Source organism: Petaurus breviceps, unplaced genomic scaffold (assembly GCF_028583685.1).
Source record: "Petaurus breviceps papuanus isolate PSGF00001 unplaced genomic scaffold, PetGlider_PUasm1.0 38, whole genome shotgun sequence".
Taxonomy (NCBI): Eukaryota; Metazoa; Chordata; class Mammalia; order Diprotodontia; family Petauridae; genus Petaurus; species Petaurus breviceps.
The window spans coordinates 30,232,499-30,247,480 of NW_027186304.1; the positions used below are offsets into that span (position 1 = coordinate 30,232,499).

General features: G+C 37.3%; 1 protein-coding gene across 8 annotated transcripts in view; it reads left to right on the forward strand.

The window, feature by feature from the left end:
- DLGAP1 (DLG associated protein 1) overlaps nucleotides 1-14,982 on the forward strand; it is a 1,177,715-nt gene that overhangs the window by 827,029 nt on the left and 335,704 nt on the right. For all 8 annotated transcript variants that reach the window (XM_069099693.1, XM_069099694.1, XM_069099695.1 and 5 more), the window contains one exon: nucleotides 2,602-2,819. In XM_069099693.1, the coding sequence (XP_068955794.1) occupies nucleotides 2,602-2,819 (218 nt within the window). The remainder of the gene's footprint in view (nucleotides 1-2,601; nucleotides 2,820-14,982) is intronic.

Below are 14,982 nucleotides of genomic sequence, written 5' to 3' on the forward strand. Positions count from 1 at the left end.
ACTAAAACTTGTTCAATGATTCCCCAATCGATGGACATCCCTGTGATTTCCAGGTTTTTGCCACCATAAAAAGAGCTGCTATAAACATTTTAGAATATATAGATTCTTTAATTTTTTTCCCTACTCATCTTTGGAAATAGACCAAATAGTGGTATTGGTGGGTCAAAGGGTATAGGTAGTTAAATAATTCTTTAGGCATAATTCCAGATTGTGCTCCAAAATAATTGGATTGTCTTTATCACTCTTCCTGGTATACTTTTAGAGCTTTATTAGAAGATTTGGGCTCCTCTAGATCTTAATATACAGCTATCCTCCTCAATATACTGTAACTTACTACCCAGTACAAGTCATTTGACCTCTCTGGACATCAGTTTCCCCATCTACAAAATGAGGAAGTTGGACCACAATGATTGCTAATTCCCTTTCAGCTATAAATCTATAACCCTCTGCAAAAGAGTTTAGTGTTATTAGTTCAATGAAATCTGAAGATTAGCCCAAAATGCCATTTTAAATGGTACTATTAGTATATTTTCCAGCTCAGGCAATATGAAAAGCTACTGTCTTCTGCACAGGCTTGACGACAGCTGCAATATTTTCTAATTCCAGATATCTTATGTTAAGTGGTATATTGACAAACTGTAAAACCCACAGCAAGATAATGGGTGGTAAAGGGTCTAAAAATGTTATATGAGGTATTATTGAGGAAATTGAAGATATTTAACATGGAAAAGATAAAATTTAATGGTGGCATTACTGTCTTCACATTATTTGAAGGGCTGTGATATAGAAAGGATATGAAATTTATTCTGTGCACTACTGGAGAATATAGCTTTAGAACCAATGGGTAGAAGTTATAGGGAGGCAATTTCAACCCAACATAAGCAAAAATATTATGATAATCAAAACTGTCCAAAAATAGAATGGGATGTGAATTTCCCATCATTGCAAGTGTTAAGCATTTGGATGACCATCTCTCTAGGATGTTGTGGTATGACTTTCTGTATTAAGTAGGAGTTTGAATCCGTTAACAACTAAACCCCTATATAACTCTGGTCAATGTTTCTATGTAGATTTCAGGGTAAATTCAGGAGAGAAGGTGAAAGAAACCAGAATAGTGAATAGGTTCAGCAAAGAAACAATTTTAGACATTTAAAATCTGTGGGCTAAGGACAAAGCTTTGAGGGACACCCACTATTTAGGAAAAGAGAAGAATAACTATAGTCAGCAAAGATAATGAGGAAGAAGTAATAATCCAAAAAGAATGGAACATAAAAAGAAAAATTCTTTGGCATGAAAGCCAACCAAAGAATGAAAAGTGTTCAAAGCAGTAAAGGGGTAGGCTAGAGCCAGTGGGAACTGGCTCACGGATTACAAGAGATGATTATTTTGTTGATTGTCTAGACTGAACAAAATTACAATAATACAGATTAAACTTAATAGTGTATCATATACACTTTTTTTTTTAGAGAAAGCCGGTTGTTAAATATTTATTAGAATATCCTTGAGTGCTTATTTCAAAAAACAATGTCAAATTCCCAGGAAGTAAAGAAAGTTAAGAACTTAGGCCATTGGGTATGTCAAGAAGTTCAATGATGACCTCCCAGAAAGTCATTACATTAAAGTGATGGAGGTGAACACAAGGATTCAGAGAGCTAGGCAGAGAATGGTTGCATAGGAAATGGTGGAAACTGGAATCAACTGCAGGCTCTTTGGGGCCATAGGACTTGATGGTGAGGGGGACTTCAGAGACTATCTAGTACAGGAGTGGGGAACCTGTGACCTTAAGGTCACATGTGGCCCTCTAGGTCCTTGGGTGTGGCCCTTTGACTGAATCCAAATTTCACAAAACAAATCCCCTTAATAAAAGGATTTGCTCTGTAAAACTTGGACTCAATCAAAAGGGCATACCCAAGGACCTAGAAGGCCACATGTGGCCTTGAGGTGGCCATGAGGCCACAGGTTCCTTACCCTTGACCATTCCAGCTATTTTACAGAAAAGGAAAATGAAGCCTAGGTAGATGGAATGACTTGTCCAGGGTCATACAAGTAATAGGTATCAGAAGTGGGATTTGAATTCAAGTTTAATAGCAAAAGGAAAGAGAGAGAGAGAGAGACTAATATAGTGGGGAGTTAGACAAGGGAAATGCCATAGAAAACCTTCTTAATTATTAAGTGGCTCTTAAATCTAAATGCATAGAGAATCCAAAGGTAACCACCATCCAAGGAAATTACTTTATTTTCTGTGCTGAACATGTTACATCACCCCTGTGATTTTTGTTAAATAGATATAAGGTGATATGATTGAGTCAAAATTATATGCTTAAAATTTTAAAACACTAGATATCTCAAAACTAAGGCTTGTAGAATTTTTGCACATGCATGCATGTATGTGCTTGTGCTTTGAAGTTTTTATCAAACCTGGTATAGCTAAGATATTCTAGGTGTTTGAACACTCCCAAATCTTTGTGCTCCAGGATAAAACTCTCTATAAATCCTACCAAAAACAAGTCTTTCCTCCTCTCCTTCAGTTAAAAAAAAACTAAAAAATTAATAAGAGAAAGCCTTATAAGTGATAAATTGTGTTCATTTGTGTTTTACTAGGTTCCTCAAGATGAATGGACTGGGTATACCCCTCGTGGAGGCAAAGACGATGAAATCCCTTGCCGGAGAATGCGCAGTGGCAGTTACATCAAGGCAATGGGGGATGAAGACAGTGGTGACTCAGATACCAGTCCCAAGCCTTCCCCAAAGATTGCGGCCAGAAGAGAGAGCTATCTCAAGGCTACACAACCATCGCTTACAGAACTCACCACACTCAAGTAAGATGACATAACCCTTAACTCACATCATACAAGTCTGTATGGTGCCAGCTGCTGTGGGAATTCTGGATTCAAACTTCTTGGAGGGAAAGAAAAGCAATAAGGAGAAATGGGGAAAGTGATGGCATGTTAAATGGTAGTGTAACGTACTTACCCATTTTTCCTTTCCCTGGGTCTGATTTCATGTTTATCCTGGTATCTTCAAGGGCAGGTTCTATCTAGATAATGTATTTTGAGTCATTAGCATTCAGAAAGAAGGACTTGAATTTTTCCATCAGGTATTTTGTTATCAGAGGTAAAAATAATAAAGGGAAAATGAGGGCCCATATTTGGATATTTATTCTATTTCTTCTCCCTCTTGAAGGGACAAGATAAGCTACGATGTCCATGCATTGCTGCCTCTGACTGGATGGATTCCATGAACAGTGATGTGTATTTCAAAAACGTAGACTGGATACTGTCTCAAAGGGCTTGAATTTTTAAAAGTGCTTGCAAAAATACATAAAATGTCGAAGTGACCAAAAGAATCAAAATGTTTCCAGTTTCCAGATTAATCTAGTCATTAAATCTGCATCTTCAAGATACCTTGAGAATTTCAGTTAATTACAAAAGTATGATTATTCAGGAGGATCTTAAATAAGGTAGCCATTGTTTTTGGTACTTGAAAGAGATTTGAAAGTTCTTGAAATGTGTTCTTCAAGTTTGTCATTTGACAGAAAATGTACTTTTGAGTATTCAAAAGGTTGGTTTTGTTTGGTTTGGGGGGTTTTTTGGTTTTCAAAAATCCAGCTACAAGTGGCACTTATGTCAGTTGTACTTGATACAAATGGAGTACAATAGTGAAAATGAAACCATTCAAAATCCTATTATTCTAAGCAAGACTTGATTTAACTTAGAAGAAAACTTGGTGGGATTAAATCAGAAGTTTGATTGAGTGTTGAATGTAATATTATCCACTGAGTGCTGAGGAGAATTTCCATTATAATGTGAAAAATATGTTGCAAAAAGTGGCATTTTTTAAAATTACACAGAAAAGTGGTTTTGATGCAGCATCTTGGGAAAACATCATGCTGTACATTGGAGAAGAAACTTTAATAAAAATTTGACCAGTGGCCAAAGCAAGAGAAAAGAAAAATAAACAAGAGAACTAGATGAAAAGGCTTTTAAAAAAAATAGCTAGCTGCAGGCTGTAACAAAGCAACCATTTAAGAAGCAAAACTCAGTACTGGTTAATTTTTTTAAAAGATAGGCAGGAAAGTCCTCTTCAGGGGACAGAAAGAAGAAACTGACTTCAGGTCTTCCTAGTCGCATGTTTTTCATCTCTGACATTCACAAGGAGATAACAGAAAAGGAAGATTCTCTTCTATTCTCATGGCTTATAGTTTCTTCCTCACCTATCACTGGAGGCCAAGTGCCACTTGAACAAGAAATGCCCACAAACCATTCCTTTCGAATAAGCACACCTAGGTGGAGATGCAAATAACAGATGCTACCTACCCTGTCTAGGTCAGCTGAAATAAACTGATATGAGAAATGCGAAAGGCTCCCACCAGAAAACCTTCCCCTTCTTTCTGGCTAAAAATATTTTTCCCATTAGAGTCACTAATGGTTCAGACACAAAAAGCAAGTTATTGTCCCCAGAAAGCAAGAGCAAGACAAAGGAGGTGAGAGAACGCTTTGAGCAAATCATAGCTACCATAGGCTTTTCAATGGTTGGACTAAATGAACTCTAAGATCTGGAATTCTTTCCTTTCCTATCAAATGAAATAATGAAGGCAAAGTATTCTGTAAACCAAAAAGCAGCAACATAAATGCCAACTATTATCATTATTAAACCCTAAGCTCACATTCTCCCATTGACATCTAAGAACCAAAAAATAAATTATTAAGCATCTACTCTATCAAAAGCACAGCAAATGAGACCTAGCCCCTGCTCTCAAAGGGATAACAATCTAACAAAGGAGATAAGGCAAGAGACCAATAAATATAATACAAAATAGGATAAAATAAGTGCATTAGAAGACATAAAATGCTACAAATGTTTGGTGGATGAATAGATTGTTTCCCACTAAGGCAGGGGACAGAATTAAGGAAAATTTTATGAATGAGGTAGCTTTTGAGATAGGTCTTGAAAAACAGAATTTCAATTGATATAGATTAAGCACCAGTCCTCAGTTGTTTTTGTTGGGTCAAATGCTCCAGTGAATCCTTTAGACTAGAGCATGAGGCACAAAATAAGAGCAAAATTGATCTAGGTACTGAGAATTGTCCATCAAGAAAAGCAACTCAGTGAACCGAAAAGAACGTATTATAGAAGAGGAAACTCAGACTGATAGAAGATAAGGGATCTGTCCATGGTAGCACAGTTAGAAAGATTAAGAGGTTAAATTTAAACCCGATTCTCTCCTGAATCTAAGTTTAGGGTTCTTTCTACTAGACCACATTGTCATTGTAGTCCAACCCTCTCATTTTATATATAAGGAAATTGAGATCCAGCCTAGTAAGTCATGAGATGCTCAAGATCACCCAGTTATTTCCTGGGAGATCCAGATCTGCAAAATAGATCTCCTGGCTTCTAATCTAACATTCTTTTATAAAGTTCCTGTTTGCTAGAACTTTATCTCTTATCCCCTAACTCCTGGTCTTAGCCTCTAAAATTACATAAATGGTTTTGATCAGGACCATTTAATATTTTTTGTTTTTTGGTATACAACTTATATCTCCTATGTGATATACCAAACATTTCTAATTGTAATTTGCAAATTACAAAATACAATAAAACTGTATACCAATGATTAAGTGCATTCTACAGATATAAAAATTCTGAGATGGAACAATCCATCATGAATTTTGTAGGGTTTCTTTCCTACTGATGTTTTGACTAAAAATCATTATTCCTGTAAAGGCTTGATGTAGTTAGTACCTCATGAGAAAAAGATCTCCATAACTAAGGAATTACCATTTCCCCAAAGAGAAGACTATATTTATATTCCTACTTATCTGACATTTAAGTCAACTTTTTTTCCTTCTTCCTCCTCAACAATTCACAGCTTTAATGACTCAGAGTTTATTCAACCATGATAACTAAAATTAGTTAAAGTGGGATTGGGATAACTTTTAAGGTCTTTGACTCCTATTTCCTATCAGAAATATTGAGGAGAGAGTATCATTAGATTTTTTTCATTTCCTAGCCCCTTTCTTTTTTCTTTATCTATTTTCTAAAGGCTATAGAATAAACATATTTATTGGACCTTGATTATGTGGCAACTAATTCCCTGATAGTTGTTTAATAACTGATAGTGGTTTAATGCATTAATTTTTGCATGAGGTATTTCCATTTTAATAGGCAATTCTTGAACTCCCCCCCAAAAATGAACCTTTAATGTTAGAATTTCAGCCACCCTGAGGGGAGGCCAGGTGGCTCAGCGAGTAAGAGCACCGGTTCCAGTGTTGGGACAACCTGGAGATCGAATCCCGGGCTCAGACACTCAGCACCACACCCAGAAATAACTGGCCGGGTAACCTTGAGCAAGTTACTTAACCCCAATTGCTTTAAAAAAAAAAAAAAGAATTTCAGCCACCCAAAGAGATATTTTAGACTATGATACCCATACCTCTGCCTACTGAAAAGCCTAATAAAATATTTCTTCCATAACTAGGACTATTTTATGACTATTAGCTTTTGTTTTTCAATTAACAAGTACCGCATTTATTTTCTTTCCCTTGCACCACCCCCCCATTAAAAAAAATCTGTAACAGGGGCGGCCAGGTGGCACAATGAGTAAGAAGGCCGGCCCTGGTATCGGGAGACTCGGGATCAGTTCTGGCCTCAGATACTTGGCACCCACACAAAATAACTGACAGTGTAACCTTGAGCAAGTTACTTAACCCCAATTGCTTTAAAAAAAAAATCTGTAACAAATATGACTAGTCAAGCAAAACTAATTGCTTTTTTGACCATGCCCAAAAATGTCTGTCTCATTCTATGTCTTGAGTCACTTCTCCATTAGGAGGTAGATAACATGCCTTTCTCATTGGTGCTCTAGAATCATGTTTGGTCACTACTCTGGTGATTAAAAAGGTTTGAGAGACATAATTTCTGGGTAATTTAAACACTTTATTAATAATGCCACTACTTTAATAAAAGGATGGTCATTTGGCTATCTGTCTCTTAGACCAAAGACAATCTTGGCAGCAGGCTTTTGAAAGAGGGATGCTCCTGAGAAGGGCAATTAACTCTGATTGGTTAACAATTAATGAGAGAATGAATATTACAATGAGGGACTTGACCCAAACTTTGATTATGTCATTTGCAACAAAGAATACTAAATACCACTTACATATTTACATACTACAAAGAAAATTTATGTACAAAGTCTGAGCAGAAGGGAGTTTCCCCTTAGATAAGAAGTCTAGGAGCAGGTAGGTGGCTCAGTGAATAGAACACTGGCCCTGGAGTCAGGAGGACCTGAGTTCAAATCCAGCCTCAGACACTTAACGCTTACTAGCTGTGTGACCTTGGGCAAGTCACTTAACCCCAATTACCTTGCCTTTCCCTCTCCAAAAAAAAAAAAGATATATTTGAGTGGAGCAGCAATACCCAAAATGAGGAGAATATTAATCCTATCTTCAATATGGCCTATCCTTCAGCCATTGGACAGGGGAAAAAAGCTGGGGTCCCCCCCCAATTTTAATAATAAGCTATTAATATGAGAGAGAAATAATAATTTCTCTTACTGCATTGATCAGGTTTTTTAAGTCTTTCAAGGTTATTCGTCTTTACAACATATTATTATTATTATATAATTTGTTTTTTTTTCTCTCCACCTGGTTTATATGTCTTCCCAAATTTTGCTGATACTGACTCAGTCATCATTTCTTATAGTATACATTATTCCCTTACATTCATATGCCATACTTTGTTTAGCTACTCCCCAGATGATGGAAAGTCCCTTAACTTCCAATTCTTTTCACCACAGAGAACTGCTATCAATATTTTTGAATATATGTGTTTTTTTTTCCTTTTTCTTTAAGGATCATTTTAGAGCAAGAAGGGACTTCAGAAGCCATCTATTCAAACCTCCTTATTTTATAGATGAGGAAATGAAGACAAAGGAAAGTTAAGTGACTTAAAACAAGGTCACACAGAGAATAAGCATCAGAGGCAAGATTTAAATCCAAGTCCTTTGACTCCAGAGCTAAAGTCCTTATATTGTACAAAGTTGCCATTCCTCTATTATTACCCTGAAAAACTATATACAAAATTTACCTTCAAAAACGATTTTTTTAATAGAAGAGAGAAGTGAAAAGTCATTGGAGTACTGTGAAGTCAAAATCAAAATCTTAAGGTAACCTATTGGCCTTGATGTTATATTAACTATTTCTACTGCAATTCATTTACAAGTTTAGGAGATATATAAGAAGTATATGAGAATTAAGTGTAAATTATACTGAAGATATGAACTCTCAAAAGTGGCACTGCTTGTCACCACTGTTGTGTTTAGAAGAGTAGTGACCAGATGATGAATATTTGGGGCCCTGGCAGCTCCTTGAATCTGCTTATTGAATCTTCTTATCATGAAATAATTCCCACTGGGATGAAATCAGAGCTCTGGAATTCCTGATTTAATTAAGAGCTTAAGCAAATCAGTCTAGAATTCTTCCCCCTCAATTCAATTTAATAAAAGTTCATTAAGTACCTACTAAGTACTAGGCACTGAATATACAAAGATACAAATGGGAAATAGACCCTGCCCTCAAGGAACTTAGATCTATACTGTTTCTTCCTCTGTCCTACAACCCTGGAGTGAAAACATTTCCTGTGGCTTCATTTTCTGTAACATCTTAGGTTTTTAAAGTTCTTCTGACTTTGACAGAAAGTAAGCATACCTTTTTTTTATTTCTTTATTGGTAGTTATGCCTGTATCTCTGAGAAATGAGACCTTGAATAATATAGAGTTTACCAATGCGCCTCCAAATAGTCTCTGCATTGTTGAAATAAACTTGTCCTACTTAATTCTCAAGTCCATTAAGGCTCTAATCCATGCCCAGAAACCACCAGTATCTTTTTTCCCTTGGATTAATGATAGCACTCTGGGTTTTTGTTTCACCATCTATAAAATTAAAGGGCTATATTAAATGATTACAACATTTCCTTCCAGCTATAATAGAGTATTAGTCAATTAGCCTCATCAGAGCATGAATTCTTTGCATTCTCAAAGGCTATGACAAACTTTGGCAGCTCCTACCAAATTGGAAAGACCTAAAGTATGAGCCTAAGGACCAACCTAAGCACAGAAAAGGGCTCATAACCAAAAGGATACTTACCAGGTAATTTTATGCACAGATACACACACACACACACACACACACACACACACACACATATATATATGCATGTATGTATGTATATGTGTATCTATATATCTGCATATTTTATGAGTGCAAATCATTAAACCAGATACTAAAATATTTGTGATGAGTATCAGGAAAAGGAGTATTCACACCAATAAAATCCTAGGTTATTTGAAGAAGAGCCACTAATAATGTTTTTAAACAGATAAACAATCTCTCTGAGCCTCAGTTTCTCCATCTGTAAAATGAAATAAGTTGAAGGGAATGATCTCTAAGAGTCTTCCAGCCCAGACTTTTTATGCTTCTGTGAGGAATGGGAAAGCAGAGAATGAGGAAGAGAAAGAGACAAAAAAAAAAAAAAAGACAAAACTTGTGGATAAAGAGGTTCTTTATTCTTTTGGATTCTCCTAATGTTTTTAATAAAGATTTGAAATGAGAAGACTGAATTCTCAGGGACCTGAAAATGTGCCCTTTTGCTGGAGTTCCCATTTTTCTCATCTTTGTGTGGGTTTCTCCTCTTTCTCCCTTCTGAGACGCCATACCCTCTACTGATCTTCACATGCCACGCTTTCCCTCCTACCCACCTGCTGTTCCTCATGCCCCTTCTCTTTCCCAGAAAGAGAAGGGGGGGAGTGAATGATAAGAGAGGGTGCCGCTTTTTGTCCATCTTGATCATAGGTTTTGTAAAATGTCTTTTCTATTTTCCCTGATACTTCATCCTAATGCCTCCTACTCCCCCCCCCCCGATTTGGTTAAGTTGCACATATCACATGATATTAGCCAAAAAATTAGAAGTCACAGTTGAAACTTCATATTTCTGTTTAAGTCTCCAGAGACATTATCCATGTTTTGGAATTTATGGACAAAGTTTCCAATTCAACTCTAGCTACAGCCCCTGTACCATCTGCTGCAAAAGGTGAAGAATTTAAATAAAGGGAAAGTGTCATATTTTTTTCCTCAGATATAAACCAAGACTTCTTCCTCTATTTTTCTAGCAAAAAATAACAGCTTAATAATAAGTAGAATAAGCATCTTATTCATATGATTTCAAATGGTTCCCCTCAAAAAAAGTCATCCCTCAATACTATAGCAACTATAGAAAAAAAGTCTTTCCCCCAAAGATTCCTTTTCTGACTCTGAAATTCCATGATTCTGATTGTGACATATGTGAGATTCGGGAATACCTTGATTTTTATAGGGTAGGAATGATTGTGATGCAATTTAGGAATTAAAAAATCACTCTTACAAGAAGCTAGGAATAACTGGATTCAGACTGCTTGAAAGGCATGAATGTCCAATGTGCAAGAAGAATCCCAGTCTGTGCCTCTAAGATAGAAGAGAGGGCTTATAAATTGAAATATATCTGCTTTGGATAGAAATGAAAAGTTTCAAAAGGGAGAGATGGGAAGTGGCCAAAAGAATAGTAAACAGAAGTCAGACTGCCCAGTGAACTGATTGAAACTGCTTGGCATTGCTACTGGGGGGGGAAAAGAGAAAAAAATGGAAAGCTGGGTAACAGGTGGGTGGGAGGTGGGGGGCAGCTCATCAGAGCTATGTGCCCAGAAAAGAGAGGTTTGTAAAAGATTTCTGTAAATGGCAAGATCAGTGGGAATACTCTCCCAATCAATCTATCAAGAAGATAACAGTTCTGACTTAGAACTGAGGGGTGAAAACTATCAAGTTCTGACTTGCACTATGAGTAAAACATCCACCATCCTAATGTATGCTTCCTTGCCACAGGCAGCTGCACCTCAGGTCAGCCTCTTCACCCCTCCCCTTAAGGCACAAAAATTCCTAGTTGTAGCTCTGGGGAGACCTAGCAAGAAAGAACTAAGGAGGGTTAGAACAACTTAAGAATAGAAGAGGGAACTCTTTTATCTATTCTGATCCTGATGAAGGAAAAGAATCTGGGCTGAAATCCCCTCCTACTGCTTACTATCTGTGTGATCCTACGTAAGTTATTTAATCTATCTGGGTCTCAATTTACCCATCTGTACACTGAATGAGTTGAACTAGAGGGTCTCTAAGGTCCTTTCCCACCCTCTTTCTTTTCCTCCACCTTTGCTCAGAATATACTCCATGCCTGGAATGATCTCCTCTCCACCTCTGTCTCTTAGAACCTCAGGTTTTCTTCAAGACTCAATGCCACAGAGGGGCAGTTAGGTGGTGCCGTGAATAGAGCACTGGCCCTGGAGTTAGGAGGATCTGAGTTCAAATCCAACCTCAGACACTTAACACAAAATTAGCCATGTGACCTTGGGCAAGTCACTTAACCCCAATTGCCCTGCCTTTCCCCTCCAAAAAAGCCAAAAAAAAAAAAAAAGAAGAAGACTCAATGCCATATTCTGCAGATATTTCCTGTTCTTTTAAATTGTTAGTGGCTTTGCTTTTACGGTTTCCTTTAATCTATTATGTATGTATCTTGTACGTGTTGTCCCCCCCATTAAAATGTAAGCTCCTCGAGGGCAGGAAGCGTTTTGTTTTGTTTGTGTTTGTATCCCCAGCTTTTACTGTAGTTTCTGGGATTTAGCAAGTACATATATAATGTATATAACAATATAATCAATGCACAGAACAGAAAGTAGGCTAATAATGATGGGTTGTAGAATACACTATAAGGATTAAGGTATAGACAGACAGATTACGAAGAGCTTTAAATACAAAACATTTGGTCCTAGCAATAAAAGTGAACCACCGCAATTTTGTGATTAATGAAGTGATATGATCAGTCTTGTGCTTTAGGAAGTTCACTTTGGCAGCTGTGTGAAGGATGTGTGAGGGGAGAGAAAGCTGAGGCAGGGAAACAAATTAGGAATCTACTGCAGTACTCAGTAATAGAATATCCCAGTTGGAAAGAGCCTCAGAAGCCATGGAGTCCAACACAAGCTTTCCTCCAGTCTTCACCTAAAGACCTCAAGTGAGAGGAAGGGAGAAGAGGAGGACAGGGAACCTAATGCCTCCTCAGGCAGCCTGTCCAACTTTTGAATAGCTCTAAATGTTGGGAGGTTTTTCCTTAACTCAATTTGCTTTTCTGCAACTTCTAAGCATTATTCCTAGTTCTGCCTCTGGAGCAAAGCATAATAAGTCATATACATGATGATACTTCCCTTCACCTACTTCAAGATAATTATCATCTGAGAGAGATGTCTACATTCAGAGAAAGAACTAGAAAGAACAGAGTTTGAATGCAGATTGAAGCAAACTACCTGCTCTTTTTTTTTTCTTGTTTGGTTTTGCTTCCTCTTTCGCAGTGTTCATTCCATCCATTACAATCCTTCTTTATAACCTGAGTAATGTCTAATGTGAAAGTATTTGCAGGTCTTATACTTGATTGCATGCCGCTGTGGGGGGAAGGGGGAGGAGAGGGAGGGGAAGAAAATTTGAAACTCAAGGGATTGTGGAACTGGATCTTGTAAACTAAAAGTAAACAAACAAATTAATAAAGCCCCCCCCAAAATTAATTAATTTAATTAAATTAAATTTAAAAATTAATAAATGCCCCAAAAAAACCTTGGGCAAGTTACTCAACCCCAATTGCCCTCCAAAAAAGCAAAAAAAAAGTGCTATTAAAAAAAAGGGGTGGCCAGGTGGCTCAGCAAGTAAGAGCACCGGCCCCAGTGTTGGGATGACCTGGGATTGAATCTGGGTTCTGATACTTAGCACCACACCCAGAAATAACTGGCTGTGTAACCTTGAGCAAGTTACTTAACCCCAATTGCTTAAAAAAAAAACTCATCTCATTAGATTCAATCCAGTAGTTTAGACTGTAAAGATCTTTTTGAATCCTTATTCTGTCATCCACTTTATTAGCTATCCCTGTCAAATGCCTTCCTCCAAATCGTGGATAAAAGTACTAAACCAAACAAAACCAACGAGAGTTCCCTCAGGTACTCCACTGGAGACCACTAGTGTTCACCACTGTATGTCATATACACAAACATTTAAAATATATAAGCTATTTTGTTAGAATAAGAGTAAATCTCTAGTGTAAATTCTATGCAAATAAGGTAAATTGAAGATATTTCATTTCATGTTATTCCATTACCTTTGCACAAACTTTAGCCTGATAGCAGTCTCCTCCAGACACTCTGTTTTGACTCCTTTTTTGTTGCCCATCTCAACCTCTTGCTCCTAGCCTTAGGATTACTACCCTTTCATGCTCACTATTTATCTTTCTATCTCCAATACCAAACTGAATAATTTCTCTCTCCCCTGCCTCCCAGGATTGTCATGAAAATTAAATAAGAGAATATTTGTAAAGTGTTCAGCATGGTGCCTAGCCATATAGTAGGTACTCAATAAATGTTTGTTTCCTTCCTTTCTCCCAGGAAACCTAGTTCCTTAGGAACATGGTCCTTTCTTTGTCTGGATTCCAGGTCTACCCCTTTTATATTACCGTGAAAGTCTTCTCATAGTCACCTATACCTTATTCATCCCTTCCTCTACTTTGGAACTTACAGACACTCTAATAGATCACAGTTCCTTCTGACTTAGTATTAGCAGCTTACCTGAGCAGAGAGCTCCTATCTGCCATATACAAGTTACCATGTAAAATGTCATTCATATACCCTTCTCTAGTGTTCTGTCTCCTCTTTTACTTCATTACATCCAGCACTGACATTTGATAATGTCCAGGGTATCCATAAACCTTCAATGACTAGGAAGCAGAGGGTTTCTATTATGAAATATCATTCTTTTTTTTTTGAGGTTAAAATAGATTTAATTGGATTAAGGCAAAGTGGTATTAAGATAATTTACTCCACCCAAACTGTTCTTTTGTATTTGTTATATTTACTTATTAATCCAGATGGTTATGTAATTGATGGAAATGCATTTTTTTGTGCAAAACAGTTTGGGGCAAGGGGCCTTATATTAAATCACACCAATCAACCTATTCTGCCTACTTGTAAGGCACTAGGAGTGGAAGGGAAAAGGAACATGGATAACTAGCTTCCTTTCCTACAAATACTGCCTTTAACCAAACAGTTTTTAGCTAGGGTTATGAGGCATCAGTCTTCCTCTGCCCAATGGAAGAATACACTGCCCAGTCAGGCAACAGCAGCAGCCCAGTGTCCACACAATCTGCCTGGTCTAGTCTAGCAGCATCTGAATATGATGAGGAGCCAGCAGAGCAACTGTTGTTTGAAATAATAACAACTAACATTTATGCAGAATTTAAAGCTTATGGAGCTCTTTTCTCACAGAAACCCTGTGAGATAGGTAGGCTCAGGTAGGCTCTTCACCTCTTTGTAGTGAACAGTGCTATTCATGAAGTTAGACAAAATGGAGAGAAAGGAGATTTTGGAGCATCTCAGCTTCAATTTAGTGCATCTTTTTCTAGTCCTCTCCAATCCTAATATTAAAGCTTTGGAGCAAAGCTTCTGAAGATTCCCAAAGAGGGCTCATTAACTGAACAATCGTCTAAACTTCAATCCAAATTTTCGCTTTTCACATTTGGTGCCACGTTTTTCTTTAAAAAGAAAAAATTGGGGTGGCTAGGTGGTGCAGTGAGTAGAATGCTGGCCCTGGAGTCAGGAGGACCTGAGTTCTGATCAAGCCTCAGACACTTAACACACACAAACAAAAAACCTAGCCGTGTGACCTTGGGCAAGTTACTTAAAACCCAATTGCCCTCCAAAAAGCAAAAAAAAAAATAAAAAAAAGAAAAAGAAAAAGAAAAAATTGTAACTAACATTCTTAAGGATGCAGCCAAATCTCTATTAGCTAACATTTGTACCAGGATATTTTCACTAGCTCTGTAATGTCATCCCTGACCCAGAATGAAAGAGGAACTGGACAATTGGCATTG